Source organism: Asterias amurensis, chromosome 20 (assembly GCF_032118995.1).
Source record: "Asterias amurensis chromosome 20, ASM3211899v1".
In the NCBI taxonomy this organism is placed as follows: Eukaryota; Metazoa; Echinodermata; class Asteroidea; order Forcipulatida; family Asteriidae; genus Asterias; species Asterias amurensis.
This window is the reverse complement of record NC_092667.1, coordinates 5,730,207-5,743,077: the sequence shown is the minus strand read 5'-3', so window position 1 is coordinate 5,743,077 and position 12,871 is coordinate 5,730,207. Positions and strand designations below refer to the sequence as shown.

General features: G+C 37.4%; 1 protein-coding gene across 3 annotated transcripts in view; it reads left to right on the top strand.

Annotated features, from left to right (window-relative positions):
- LOC139952131 (uncharacterized) overlaps positions 1-12,871 on the top strand; it is a 53,757-nt gene that overhangs the window by 25,155 nt on the left and 15,731 nt on the right. For all 3 annotated transcript variants that reach the window (XM_071951102.1, XM_071951101.1, XM_071951100.1), the window contains exons 6-17: positions 2,422-2,560; positions 2,862-3,002; positions 3,949-4,071; positions 5,148-5,224; positions 5,770-5,880; positions 7,215-7,338; positions 7,883-7,993; positions 8,985-9,202; positions 9,885-10,001; positions 10,524-10,665; positions 11,329-11,421; positions 12,710-12,841. In XM_071951102.1, coding sequence (XP_071807203.1) covers positions 2,422-2,560; positions 2,862-3,002; positions 3,949-4,071; positions 5,148-5,224; positions 5,770-5,880; positions 7,215-7,338; positions 7,883-7,993; positions 8,985-9,202; positions 9,885-10,001; positions 10,524-10,665; positions 11,329-11,421; positions 12,710-12,841 — 1,528 coding nt within the window. The remainder of the gene's footprint in view (positions 1-2,421; positions 2,561-2,861; positions 3,003-3,948; positions 4,072-5,147; positions 5,225-5,769; positions 5,881-7,214; positions 7,339-7,882; positions 7,994-8,984; positions 9,203-9,884; positions 10,002-10,523; positions 10,666-11,328; positions 11,422-12,709; positions 12,842-12,871) is intronic.

The window sequence follows — 12,871 nt, the reverse complement described above, 5'->3', positions numbered from 1 at the left end:
TTGACATTTTAAAACATTGGTTATCTCTGCGGTAGACAATCCGTAAAAACAAATGTCAGATGAACATAGTCAGCCGAATGTAGGATATCATGGCCACGTGGTTAAGCGCATCGATTTCAAGTTCTGGTGGTTAAATCATTGGATGTTATTGGCCCAATGACCAGGGCACTGATGTAAAGCGCATTGAGTCGCATTGAGTCGTAAATGCGTAAGAATGTAAGAATTCATTATTATTACTACTATTATTATTATTATTATTATTATTATTATTATTATTATTATTATCATTATCATTGTTATTGTTATTGTTATTGTTATTGTTATTGTTATTGTTATTGTTATTGTTATTAGCTGTTCCGAACTTTAGTCGGAACAGCTATTGAAATCGTCAAGATTTTTATTTGTTATTATTATTATTATTATTTGTTTCCGTCAAAAGCCCATAGGCTTCACCAGGGCATTTTGTTATAGCCAAAAATCATACTTGGCTTAGTATAAAAGAGTCAGACCCTATATCATATTAAAGCTTAGGTCTTGAAGTTTCAGTTAAATGTAATTTGCATAAATTAAATAATTAATTAACTAAGTTATAACGACATGAATATTTAATTAGCCAATCTTTAGACTGCCATATCTCACAAACTATTCGTCCGATCGCATTTTTTTTTTCAATTTTGTACTTTTTGGGTACTGTATAACTATTCCATGGCCTTAGAATCCGGACGACGTCACCATGACGTCATGTATTGCACGTTTTGTGTCTGTGCACAAACACAATGGCTCTTCAAATGTCAACATTTAAATGGTCAAAAACTAAATAACTTCAGAAACATTTATCTGTTTGTGTTCTAAATTTGATATTTTGTGTCAAAAAATATACTGATTCTAAAAATAATGGTTTCCGTCCATTAAAACCAATCAAGGGACGTCTATCATTAACGAATAAATTAAAATCTTGCCGTCATGGGTACAACGTAGTACTTCTGGATTTAGTCACTAAACTGCGTGCAGTCGCTTTCATGTGGCTGTACACTGTCTCTATGTGTGGTTGTAATACAGTGTGGACCTGTTTGCATTGAGGACTTACTTGAGGGGAGTCTACGACGCTGTCCTGATGTTAGCCCATTGTATTCTTTTTTTTCTAACCGTGTTCTGGACATACTCCATTGGATTTGTACACAACCAATAGGCATACATTGGAATCCTACGATGGTTCAGGGTTTTCGTTAAAACGAATGTACGTTCTAATAGGTTTTTTTGTAAAAGGCATTGGATTGGGGTAAGTTACACACCATCGTGTACCTTATGAAATTTGTTAGTACGAAAAACACAATTTTAAAACTGTGACGTCATCACGTGATAATTTATGATAATTAGAAGCTTTAATGAGTTTTTCTTTGCAGCACTATATCTCAAGAAGTGAACGGCCGAATTCAAAGTTTTTTTCAGTAATAGACTCCTTAGGCATGATAGATTTGCATTGGGTAACCGTGACCCCGATTTGACCTCTACTTCCGGGTCAACCGGAAGTGGGACCATATCTCAAGAGTTACACAACCGATTTATTTTTTTTTCTTCAGTTAAAGACTGCTTAGGCATTAAATTTTGTTGAGGAAAATTCGTGACCCCATTTTGACCTCTTCTTCCGGGTCAACAGGAAGTGGGACAATATTTCAAGAACTACTCAACCTATTTTCAGACTTTTTTCAGTTGTAGACTACTTAGGCATTAAATATTAACTTTGAAAACTGTGACCTTGTGTTGACCTTTATTTCCGGGTCAACCGGAAGTGGGATCATTTCTCAAGAACTATACAACCGATTTTCAAACTTTTTCAGTTATAGACTCCTTAGGCATTAAATATTAACTTTGAAAACTGTGACCTTGTGTTGACCTTTTCTTCCGGGTCAACCGGAAGTGGGACCATATCTTAAGAACTACACAACCGATTTTCAATCTTTTGCAGTTTTAGACTCTTTAGGCATTCAAAATCGAACCTGATTTACCGTGACCCAGTACAGGTGTATTGACCTTTACTTCCCGGAAGTTGGATCATATCTCAAGAACTACACAACCGATTTTTTAACATTAATTAAATTTATTTCAAATAATGACCACGATACCATGTTGACCTTAAATTCTAATTTTAAAGCTTATTTCGATTCAGTATGAGATAAAAGACAAGGTAATCACATTTCATAAAGCTGTTATGTATGGGTTTTGTTAAAGCATAGAATACTTTTCTTAACAAAACATTCTGGAACAGCTTTGTGATTGTTCACAATCTCTAGTTGTTATTGTTATTGTTATTGTTATTGTTATTGTTATTGTTATTGTTATTGTTATTGTTATTGTTATTGTTATTGTTATTGTTATTGTTATTGTTATTGTTATTGTTATTATTATTATTTTGTTTCTTAGACGATTTACGGAAATACTAATGCAGGGTCAACGGTTACCAACACATTTGGGCCAATCTTTGCACGTTTCCTCCGTTTGAACATGAAGACATTTGCCGTAAAGCCTGCCCTGAGAGCGGAATACTATGGCTGCTACAACGGTAAGATATCAGATGTAAAATGAGAAATCTAATCCAAGTCAAATTGTGACACCGTGCTTCAGTTTACAAGTAACTATACATGATTTATGTGTTGTGTAGCGTATTGCTACAAAATCAGCGTGCCAGGATGGTTTGCTGATCTTGGCCTAATTTCATGGCTCTGCTTACCGAAAGCAAAGAATGCTTCTAATAGCTGTTACACCAGTATACCTGTTCATGTTTAGTTTGCAACAGCTAATTCTTGTTTTTTTCACAGCACATTTAAACCAGTTTTTACTTTGTCTTATTCTTGCTGATATAGAGATGAACACATGTACAGCTTGGGTTGGTGCAGTGTCTCCAACAGACAGTGGTTGGTTTTTCATCACTGATTCCAGCGCTCTGACAATAGACGAGAATACAAATAGGGCTAACACAGGATTCTGCCTTCTGCTCGCCACAAGTATGTTATCCCACTTCTGACACCATATTTTTTTGAAGCTGATGATAGATACTAAACACTCATAAAGGTTTGTGGTAACACCATGTGTGTATCGCCTTGCCAGGTAGATTTTGTTCTCAAAAGAACTGTCTTACTTTATATTAAACTAACCCGGAGTAGATTTTTGGAATCTGGAAGACTTGTTATATAGTTCTGAAAAGAACTGTCCTGCTTTTAACTACCACCTGGTCGGAAGGTAGACAATCAACCGGACTACTACTTTAGCTTTTAGTGGATCATTATTAACTTCACTGGAGTGAGTTCTTGATTGGTCTCAGCGTTTGGACTAATTGCTCTAGTCATCTTCAGGAGACCAAAAAGAAACTCTACGTGTTAATGAGACACACACATGGTGTTACCCCAAACCAAATATATATCGATACCTCACCATGCAATGCCTCAAATCCCATAGACAAAAACCTGTTTAACACTGTTTTCAGCAGTTGTGTTAAATGTTGCATTCAATAGTTAGCAATTGTTATATTGCCTGCTAACTTGAAACTCACTTATAATATGAACATTGCAGCATTTTTGTATCAGACTGACAGTGGCGTGACGCATCCCATCCACCTAAAGCACAACTCTTTGCTAATTACTATAACCAAGTTTCTGTAGGCACGCACGAACCTAAATTGTAGCATTATTTCATGGGAAAAGCTAAGGCCCGGTTCATAGTTCCTGCGAATGCGATTTGAATTTTGATTCACAAATTCGCAACATATAATTCGCATCAGTCAAAGTGTTCTAAACTTCTGCTAAACATTTGCAGCAAAAAACAGAACTGTGACGTTAAAATTTGCTTCGCATTCGATTGCGGAGGAAGTATGAACCGGTCTTAATTGGACGACAACTTATGACCTTGAATTAATTTGGTTTGAATGTCCTTTTTTGATTGTCCACAATGCAGATTGGTATTCCTGCCACCATGCTCTGGGGATGGAGTCGGGTGATATCACAGATGACATGGTCACTGCTTCCTCTGAAAGCAGTTCTAATTTTGCTGCAAAGAAAGCCAGACCAGGCAACAGCAGTAAGAACTCACATGATTGCCCACAATGATTTTCAAAACGACAGCTTCGGCTTTTGACTCGGCTCAGACTAGCTTGGCCCTGTTTGAAAATATTGCCTGTGCTTAGTGTACACACTCGGGGTCCTAAACTAGAGGATGGAGCCTGAAGCTTAATCCAAAGCCAAAGCCGTAGTTTCGAATAGGGCCTTTCTTAACCCAAGACGTCAATAAATTAATGAATTGAATAATCAATCAATCTGCCAGGCAGTGTGCATGTGTGCATGTGTGTGTTCAGACATAAACAAAGCTGTTTTTTTGTTTACAAAAAGTGTCCCACAACGTTTTTTTATTAAAAAGGCAGTGGACACTATTGGTAATTACTCAAATAATTATTAGCATAAAACCTTACTTGGTAGCGAGTAATGGGGAGAGGTTGATAGTATCAAACATTGTCAGAAACGTCTCCCTCTGAAGTGGAGTAGTTTTCGAGATAGAAGTAATTTTCCATGAATTTGATTTCGAGACCTCGGATTTATAATTTGAGGTCTCAAAATCAAGCATCGGAAAGCACACAACTTTGTGTCACAAGGGTGTTTTTTCTTTCATTATTATCTTGCAACTTCGACGACCAATTGAGCTCAAATTTTCACAGGTTTGTTATTTAATGCATATGTTGAGATACACCGAGTGAGAAGACTGGTCTTTGACAATTACCAATTAGTGTCCAGTGTCTTTAAACTGTAGACCAGTTCATATTTCCCACGCATTGCGATACAAAATTTAACATCACAATTTTTTGCAACAAATGATTTGCAGCAGTTGAATTGTGCTCAACTCCTGCGAAATATTCGTTGCAAGAAAAGCTAGGTGACGATAAGATTTGCTTTGTATTTGAATGGACTGGGCTTCAGTCCCCAAACATGATTAGAAAGAACTGCGTGTATGTTTTGAGCTATCTGTTGGCGGGATCTTGCAGTCATAATCGTTTTTATTTCATCATTATGTCTTAATCTTAAAACAACTCAATTTTGTTCCCTTACAGAAAAACAATGTTTGTCTGAATGTGATTATTTCGCATATTTATTTTCTTATTTCAGAATATTGGCGCCCTAGTGCGGATAGCATAAATGAGTGGCTGCAAATACAGCTCCCTATCCATACGTATATTAGTGCAGTAAGTATCTTTAGGGTTTATCACTTGTATCCTCAGGTGTCATGGCCGAGCGGCTGAAGCACCTTGAGCGTCACTGAGTTACCGATACGAGCGCTATATCAAGAAGCCACATTAATTATTTATTGATTTATTGTTTTTATATTGTGCCCATTCCATAAAATGTACACAATAATTTACAGCACTTGTAAAGCGCACAGAATCTGACAAAGAAAATGCCATTCAAGGGCACCGGTTCCGACAGTCAAGAGTCCATGATTAAGATAACTGTTTGAAGAGGTGTGTTTTGAGCTGCAGTTTGCAGATTGAGGGATTACTTTGTGTTCTGAGGACAAGCAGATTACAAAATAATTAGACAATGATTAAAAAGCTAACAACTGGTAGAAGCAAGGATATACGACAGTCCTCCACCCTCAAAATCAAGACCCTTAATACAGGACTTCCCAAATGCATTAACGTTATTATTATTATGGGCAGTTCAAATAAAATAATATTGAATATTTCCAATTATTTATAATAAACTTTGTTATAACTCTTTTTACATTCAGTTTTCAACTGAGAAAAGCCCGAACAACAACAACGGTCTGTTGGAATATGTCGTCGCATTTTCACATGATGGAGAAAATTTTCTTTTTTATCAGGAAAATGGTGAGAACAAGGTAAGATTTTTAAAATGGAATTCGTATGAAGTAGATGTTTACTGGCATGGTATTCTTCTCACTTTAGGTTGTTTTCCCCAAAAATGTTGCCCTTGAAAAATTCTGATTTGTTTGATTAATATGGCTGAAAAGTCTGTTAAATATAGGATTTGAGGCATTGCATGGTGAGGTATCATGATATTATTATTTGGTTTGCGGAACACCATGTGTGTATCTACTTGCCAGGTAGAGTTTGTTCTTAGAGAACTGTCTTGCTTAATTCTACTACCGCGGACAGCAAGACAGTTCTCTAAGAACAAACTCTACCTGGCAAGTAGATACACACGTGGTGTTACCACAAACCAAATATATAAGTCTGTTAGAGCATACACCATGTGTACATGGAGATCAGCTCTTGTACTCAATAAAATTGTCTTACTTTTTTCCAAGAACCAATCTTCATGCCTGTAATTTACTTACAAATAGATTGTTGTGATTTAATTACTGCTATTTTGCATCTGTTAAAGGATTGGGGTACTTTTTGTGACTTGAAAAAAATGTCCACAGATTTACATTAAACTTACACAGTTTGAAGAAAATGTTGTTAGAAGGCTCCTCATTTCATTACAACTACAGCACCCCAGTTAGTAATAATGTAAGGGAAGCTTTCTACCATCATTATCTTCAAACCATGTAAGTTAAACGTGATTCTGTCGACATTATGTTTTGTGTCCTGCAAAAAGTACCCATACCCCTTAAAGGGAAGGTACACGTTTGTAACAAACATTAACTTATATAGAAGACAATCAGAGCATACTGATCGAAACGTCGAGTTAACCCAACGGTTCTTTTCTGAACCACCCCAACTCATTTAGAGATTGTTATTACATGGTGTTACCGCAAACTCTTCTATATCTTATCTCCACCATGCAAAGTTTCAAATCCTAAACATTAACTTAAATCCTGACTTGGTAATCAGCATTGGAGAGCTGTTGATAGTATAAAACATTGTGGGGAACGACTCCCTCTGAAGTAACGTAGTTTTTGAGAAAGAGGTAATTTCTCACTAAAATAATGCAAAACTTCTAGCTAGAAGTCTTTTATTCGCCCAACAAGGGTGTTGTTTTCCTTCATCATTTTCTTGCGACTTCGATGACCGATTGAGCCCAAAATTTCACAGGCTTGTTATTTTATGCATATGATGGGATACATCAAGTGAGAAGACTGGTCTTTGACAATTACCAAACATGTACAGTGCCTTTAAGGAATAGTGTGTTGTTGTATAAGGCCTCTAGCTGTCTAAGTGTTCTTTTTGAGTTAACAAAAATTTAATTCATGCCTCTTTCTGGCTTCAGATATTCTCCGTGGATACCATTGGTCGTATACAGGGACCTGCTCCGTATAGATACATAAGGTTTTATCCAATATCTTGGGATAATTACATCGGAGTAAGAGTTGAGGTGTATGGATGCACCCCACGTAAGTCCATTACAATGTTTTGAAAGTCTTTAGTGCAATTACTGAAGAGTGATTTCTTCACCAGTCAAAAGTTCAAATTCTATGTTGTTTTGATTAATTATCATGAAAAAGCAGCAATGTACTTTAGGTTCTCCGTTCGAAATGTACAGGCAATTTGAAATGTGGCATCAAGCGTACTTGGATTTTAACAAATTGCACTGATGAAGGATATCACCCAAAATGACATTTTACTTTTTTTCTTAGAGACTCGTATTTTTTCCCTCAATTTTTCTAAGTACTCTGGAAGGGCACATCGCTTTGATGACAGTTTTTACAGTTTTTTTTTTTTTTTTTTTTTTTTACTTTTGCCTTGACCTGAACGGCCCTTGCCAACCAAGAGTGATGGGGTAAATCTACCGGGGTATTGGAAAATAAGTACCTAACAAAACTGAATTTGACTTTATTGCCTTCTTACACATGCACTGCATCCAACCCACACAGCATGGAGTGGCTTTTATGTTGCTTCTTTTTTTTAACACATTTTTGTTTGTCTTTCTTTTGTCAGCTCTTGCTAATTGCGACTATCTCCAGTTGAGCTATGGCAATACAGCAGGCTGGTTCACTGTAAACTCTGGTAGTGGTAACGAGATAGTTTACTGTTTGCCGTACAATCAAAGTAAGTTTGCCGGTTTTTAAAGGAACACTTTGCCTTGGATCGGTCGAGTTGGTCTTTGAAAGGCGTTTGTTATAAAATGCAGATGGTTAGAAAGATATTTTAAAAGTAGAATACAATGATCCACACAAATGTGCCTCTAAATTGCATGGTTTTCCTTTTACTTTGCGAACTAACACGGTCGGCCATTTATGGGAGTAAAAAAATTGACTCCCATAAATGGCGGACCGTGTTAGTCTACGAGGTAAAAGGAAAACCACGCAATTTCAAGTGATACTTGTGTGGATCATTATATTCTACTTTCAAAATATCTCTCTAATCATATGCATTTTATAACAAACGGTTACAAACGCAAAAGTTCTTGTTGTCTTTAATTTACTTCTGCAACAACATAAAAAATCATTGCAAACACAAACAATGAATGACCGTCCCAAACTTGTACTATAAAGTTAGCAAATTCTTTTTATACCAAATTATTCCCATTCCAATATTCTTCTTGTATACCAAATACTTTGTATTGTAGCTCTATGGAATAACAAAGTATTCCCATACAAAGAAACTTCTAATACCAACGTATTCCCATACTTCTTATACAAATGAGTTCCTATACCAAGGATTTCAGATCAGAAGTTCCCATCTGCCCATGCCTTTCTCATTTAAGCCGTAACACCTTTGGGGAATTTTCCGCTGAGATATGCCAAGCATTTCACATTATAGAAGTAATAAAATTCCCACTTGAGAATTTCTTGTTAACCTTTTTTTTTATTCTTGTAAGAGAGATTTGTGGTAACACCATGTGAATATCTTTTTTGAGTAGTGTTGGTTCTGAAAAGATCCAGTGCTAACGATTCAACCACCGAGAGTCGTTTACCACCATTTTGTTTAAGAACCAACATTACTCAAAAGAGCTATTCCGATGGTGTAACCACAAACCTCTCTTAGTTATACTTCCACCATGCAAAGATTCAAATAATACTGATTTTACTTTCCTCAGACTTTAAGTCTTGCATAGATGCTTTAGGAATGGAGTCTCTGGCAATACGAGACGATCAGCTCAGTGCGTCGTCTGTCAAGGATGACAACCCAGATTTTGGCGCAGCCTACGGTCGGCTGAACGATGCCCGTACGGCCGGAGCGGGGTGGATTGCCAACGTCAATGATGCAAATCAGTGGCTTAAGGTTGACACAGAAGCTCTGACGACTATTACAAAAGTAAGACTAGTGACAAAAATAAAATAAAACATTTTCCGCTGAGGTATTTTATTTTACTTGGCACTTAAAGTTATGAATGGGTACCTGCGAGGGTGGAGGTTGATAGTAGAGAGGTTTTGCAAGGCTATGGATACACATACACAGTTACGTCAACACTTTGTGTGTTCACGTGATGCGTATCCGCGACTATCGTATTTTGCACACACGTTAGCAACGGATACAGAAGCTCATACGCGTCGTAGAAAAAACGGAGTGTTTTGCAGACTTTTAGTTGTCTTTTTGTCCCAGATCAAAAACATTTCCCACGGAATTGCTTTTACTGCCAGATATCGTGCTCGGTATAGATAGAAATTGTTGGTCATTTGCAAGCAAAACGATGAGAAAATGCAGTGTATAAAACACTAAGTCTCAATGGTCATGCTTGTCGGGAAAAACACTCATGATGTCTGCAAGCTCCCTCAAGTGACACATGCCAGTATTTTGCGAAACAAAATCCAAGATGCGGCTGACGTGAACGGATAGGGTTATCATATCCGTATCTGTAGCTGTATTCACACGCTTGCGAAACCTCTCTAGTGTGCTAAGGGCTGTATTCTCCCCAGGGAGCTGAGAAAGATTACTAACCGGAAGGTTGCTGACTCAGAAACAAATGCACTATCATTTTTGTTTCTTTGTTTTACAGATCTTGATTCAATCCCGAGGAGGGGCAAACAATGACCAAATGGTTTCCACTTTTAAGGTTGAGTATAGCTTCGATGACGCTAGCTACACAGTATATAAAGAGAGCAATGCAGAAGTAGTAAGAGTACAACAATTATTTCTTTTACTTCAGGGGATGGTTAAAAATCCCTTTTTTCCCCAACCAAGTCGGGGCCCAATACCTTGTAATTCGCGATTGATCATTTTTGTGGAAATCACGCAATATAAATCTCTAATTATTATTATAATTATTATTATTAAATCTTGGTAGTACAATCATTACAGGAAAGCTCCATTAAAGACAGACATTAATAATACATTCATTTTCGTCTCACACCTGTTATCTTCATGTAACTCCTTTGCCAAACAATGAACTTAATTAAATCATGCACAAACCAGTAGAGCTGTGAGAGTGCCAAGCAGATTATCGGCTCATCCATTTAGTTTAATAACCCAAGTAACTAAATGTACCCCCTCCCACTCTGTAAAAAGGATGTATACTTTAAACAAAGATTTTGCCAACCTTAACTCTTTTGCCCCATAAGGGGTGACTGCAGGTTTTCCAGTGCATTTTCAAAACAGTTGTGTTTGGAATCCAACCTTATTTCTCTTGCTCCATTAGGTCTTTCAGGGCAGCGTGTCAAGTGATGTTATCGTGCATAGTTACCTGACTACTTCAATCCTGGTGCGATATATCAAGATTGTTCCTGTGACGTACACAAATGCTGTTGCAATGAGGATAGAGCTGAGCGGCTGTGTCAACAGTGAGTATCACCCTCTTCAACAAATCAAACAAAAATTGTTTTATATGGGAAGGTTTGCGGTATACCACCATGTAATGACTTTCTGTAAATGAGTTGGGGTGGTTCTGAAAAGAACCGTTGGTTTCAACTCGACGTTTCAAGTTTTTGTTCTCCAGAAGATGATCAGAGCAAACTGATCGAAACTTGAGTTGAAACTAACGGTTCTTTTCAGAACCACCCCAACTCATTAGAGATAATCAGTACATGGTGTTACTGCAAACCTTTCCATATCGTATTTCCACCATGCAAAGTTTCAAATCCTACTTATAAATTGTATTATAATGATTTAGTAATAACTTGTGAGGTTTACAGAAAAGGGAAATATAAAGACTAACACTTCTGACATATATCATTACAGGTTGCTCTCATTAACCACTAATTTAAGTCAGCTATGGCTTAATTAATTTGGGAGGCTAATCATCCTTACAGCTAAGAGCTGAATTGTGAAGGGCACGGCTACAACATGCCCAAGAAGCAGGCATGCAAGGGCGTCTTTGGAAGCCGGCCACAACCCATTATGACTACGGAGCACAGCCAAATTTCGAAAGTGATAGATTTCTCTTTAAGGAAGGAAAACCGGATGGACTGTTTGCTTAATATCCCTGTCTTGTTTTTCATCTCCAGGTATTGCTCCTAGTTCATCTGTAATCGAACAAGCTAACCTGATTGGTGGATGGTTCTTCGCTTCAGATGGTTCCATCCAATACCTTCTGAATAGTAAGTTCCTTTTTGTTGGATGAGATGAACTTCCACTTAATAACAACAATAAAAAATATTTATAGGGCGCCAAAATCCACCAAAATGAGGTGCTCAAGGCGCACAGGAGGGAACCACACACAGCAAGGAAAATAAGACAGACAGACCACTTTTATATAGCGCAATTCCAAATAATTATCTTTGCACTTCCATCATTAACCCCTCGGCCAGCTCGACATGCCTGACAACGGCCACTTCAAGATGAGGGGCTAAAATTAACTGATTTGAGCTGTCCACATAAATCAACTGCCACAAGGGGCAATTGCCACCTACTTTTGGGGCTAAAACCGGGTTACCTCTTCCACAGTCCATAAGAGTGTAGGCAAGGGTGTCATCCACTAGGAGCCACCTACTCCTGGGGGCTGAAACGGGGTTACCTCTTCCACAGTCCATAAGAGTGTAGGCAAGGGTGTCATCCACTTAGGAGCCTGGCTGGTAGAGCACTGCCTTTATTCCCAACTTTTTGATGCAGCAGTTGTGGTTGTGCCTTGCTCGAGGGCATAAGTGTCATGACTGGGATTCAAATCCACGCTCTGCTGCTGACAACACCAGAGCTTGGGTCTGGTGAACGAAATGGCACAAAATAAACTGCTTGGCCACGGCATGTCACGCCATGCCACGACTGCTTATTCAGGGTTCATAGAGCAGACAAAATAGTGGCAGGCAGTGTTATTCCATTTGTCATAATGAAAGCAAGTAAACAAAATTACTGTAGCAAATTTCATAAGGCCACATAAAAAACAATTTTTTTTTTTGCGGATGGGGGAGGGAGGGAGTTTTTTTTTTTTTTATTTTTTTTTTTAAAAGTTTTGTTGACATGCCAACTATGAAATCAAGAATAAAGAAATCATCACAATCACTATAAAACAGAGGGTTTGTGTGTTTTTGATGTTTTCAATAGTTTTGTCAAACATATTTAACTCCTAGATGACCTTTTCTGTAAACTTTTTCAAACAACTAAGCACAGTGTAGCCCAAGTAAATATTTGAAGAATTGTTCTTGCTTTGCCAACATGAATAAAAACCTTTAAACATCTTTTCAAACCAGTACATTTTGAAAAAAATATCAGCTGATATTTTTATGATTACATTAAACAATAAACAATTTTTTTTTATGTGGCCTAATGGGCACTGTATTACAAATTGCCCAAAATATCAAACTGAAACCCAAACAATGTACTCATCTCGAGTAAAAGCACTATTTATTTAAAAAGTTAATAAATAATGATACCAATTTCTATTTGTTACAGAGTTCTCCTCCTCTAAAACCTTGTACTTGGCTCTTGGTATGGAAGATTCTAGCATTGCTGATAACCAGATTACTGCCTCTAGTAACAACGGTGGATCAAATGCTAATTATGCGAGATTCAACCATAACACTGGTCAGTCCTTCTGTAGTGTCAAGGCGCTTA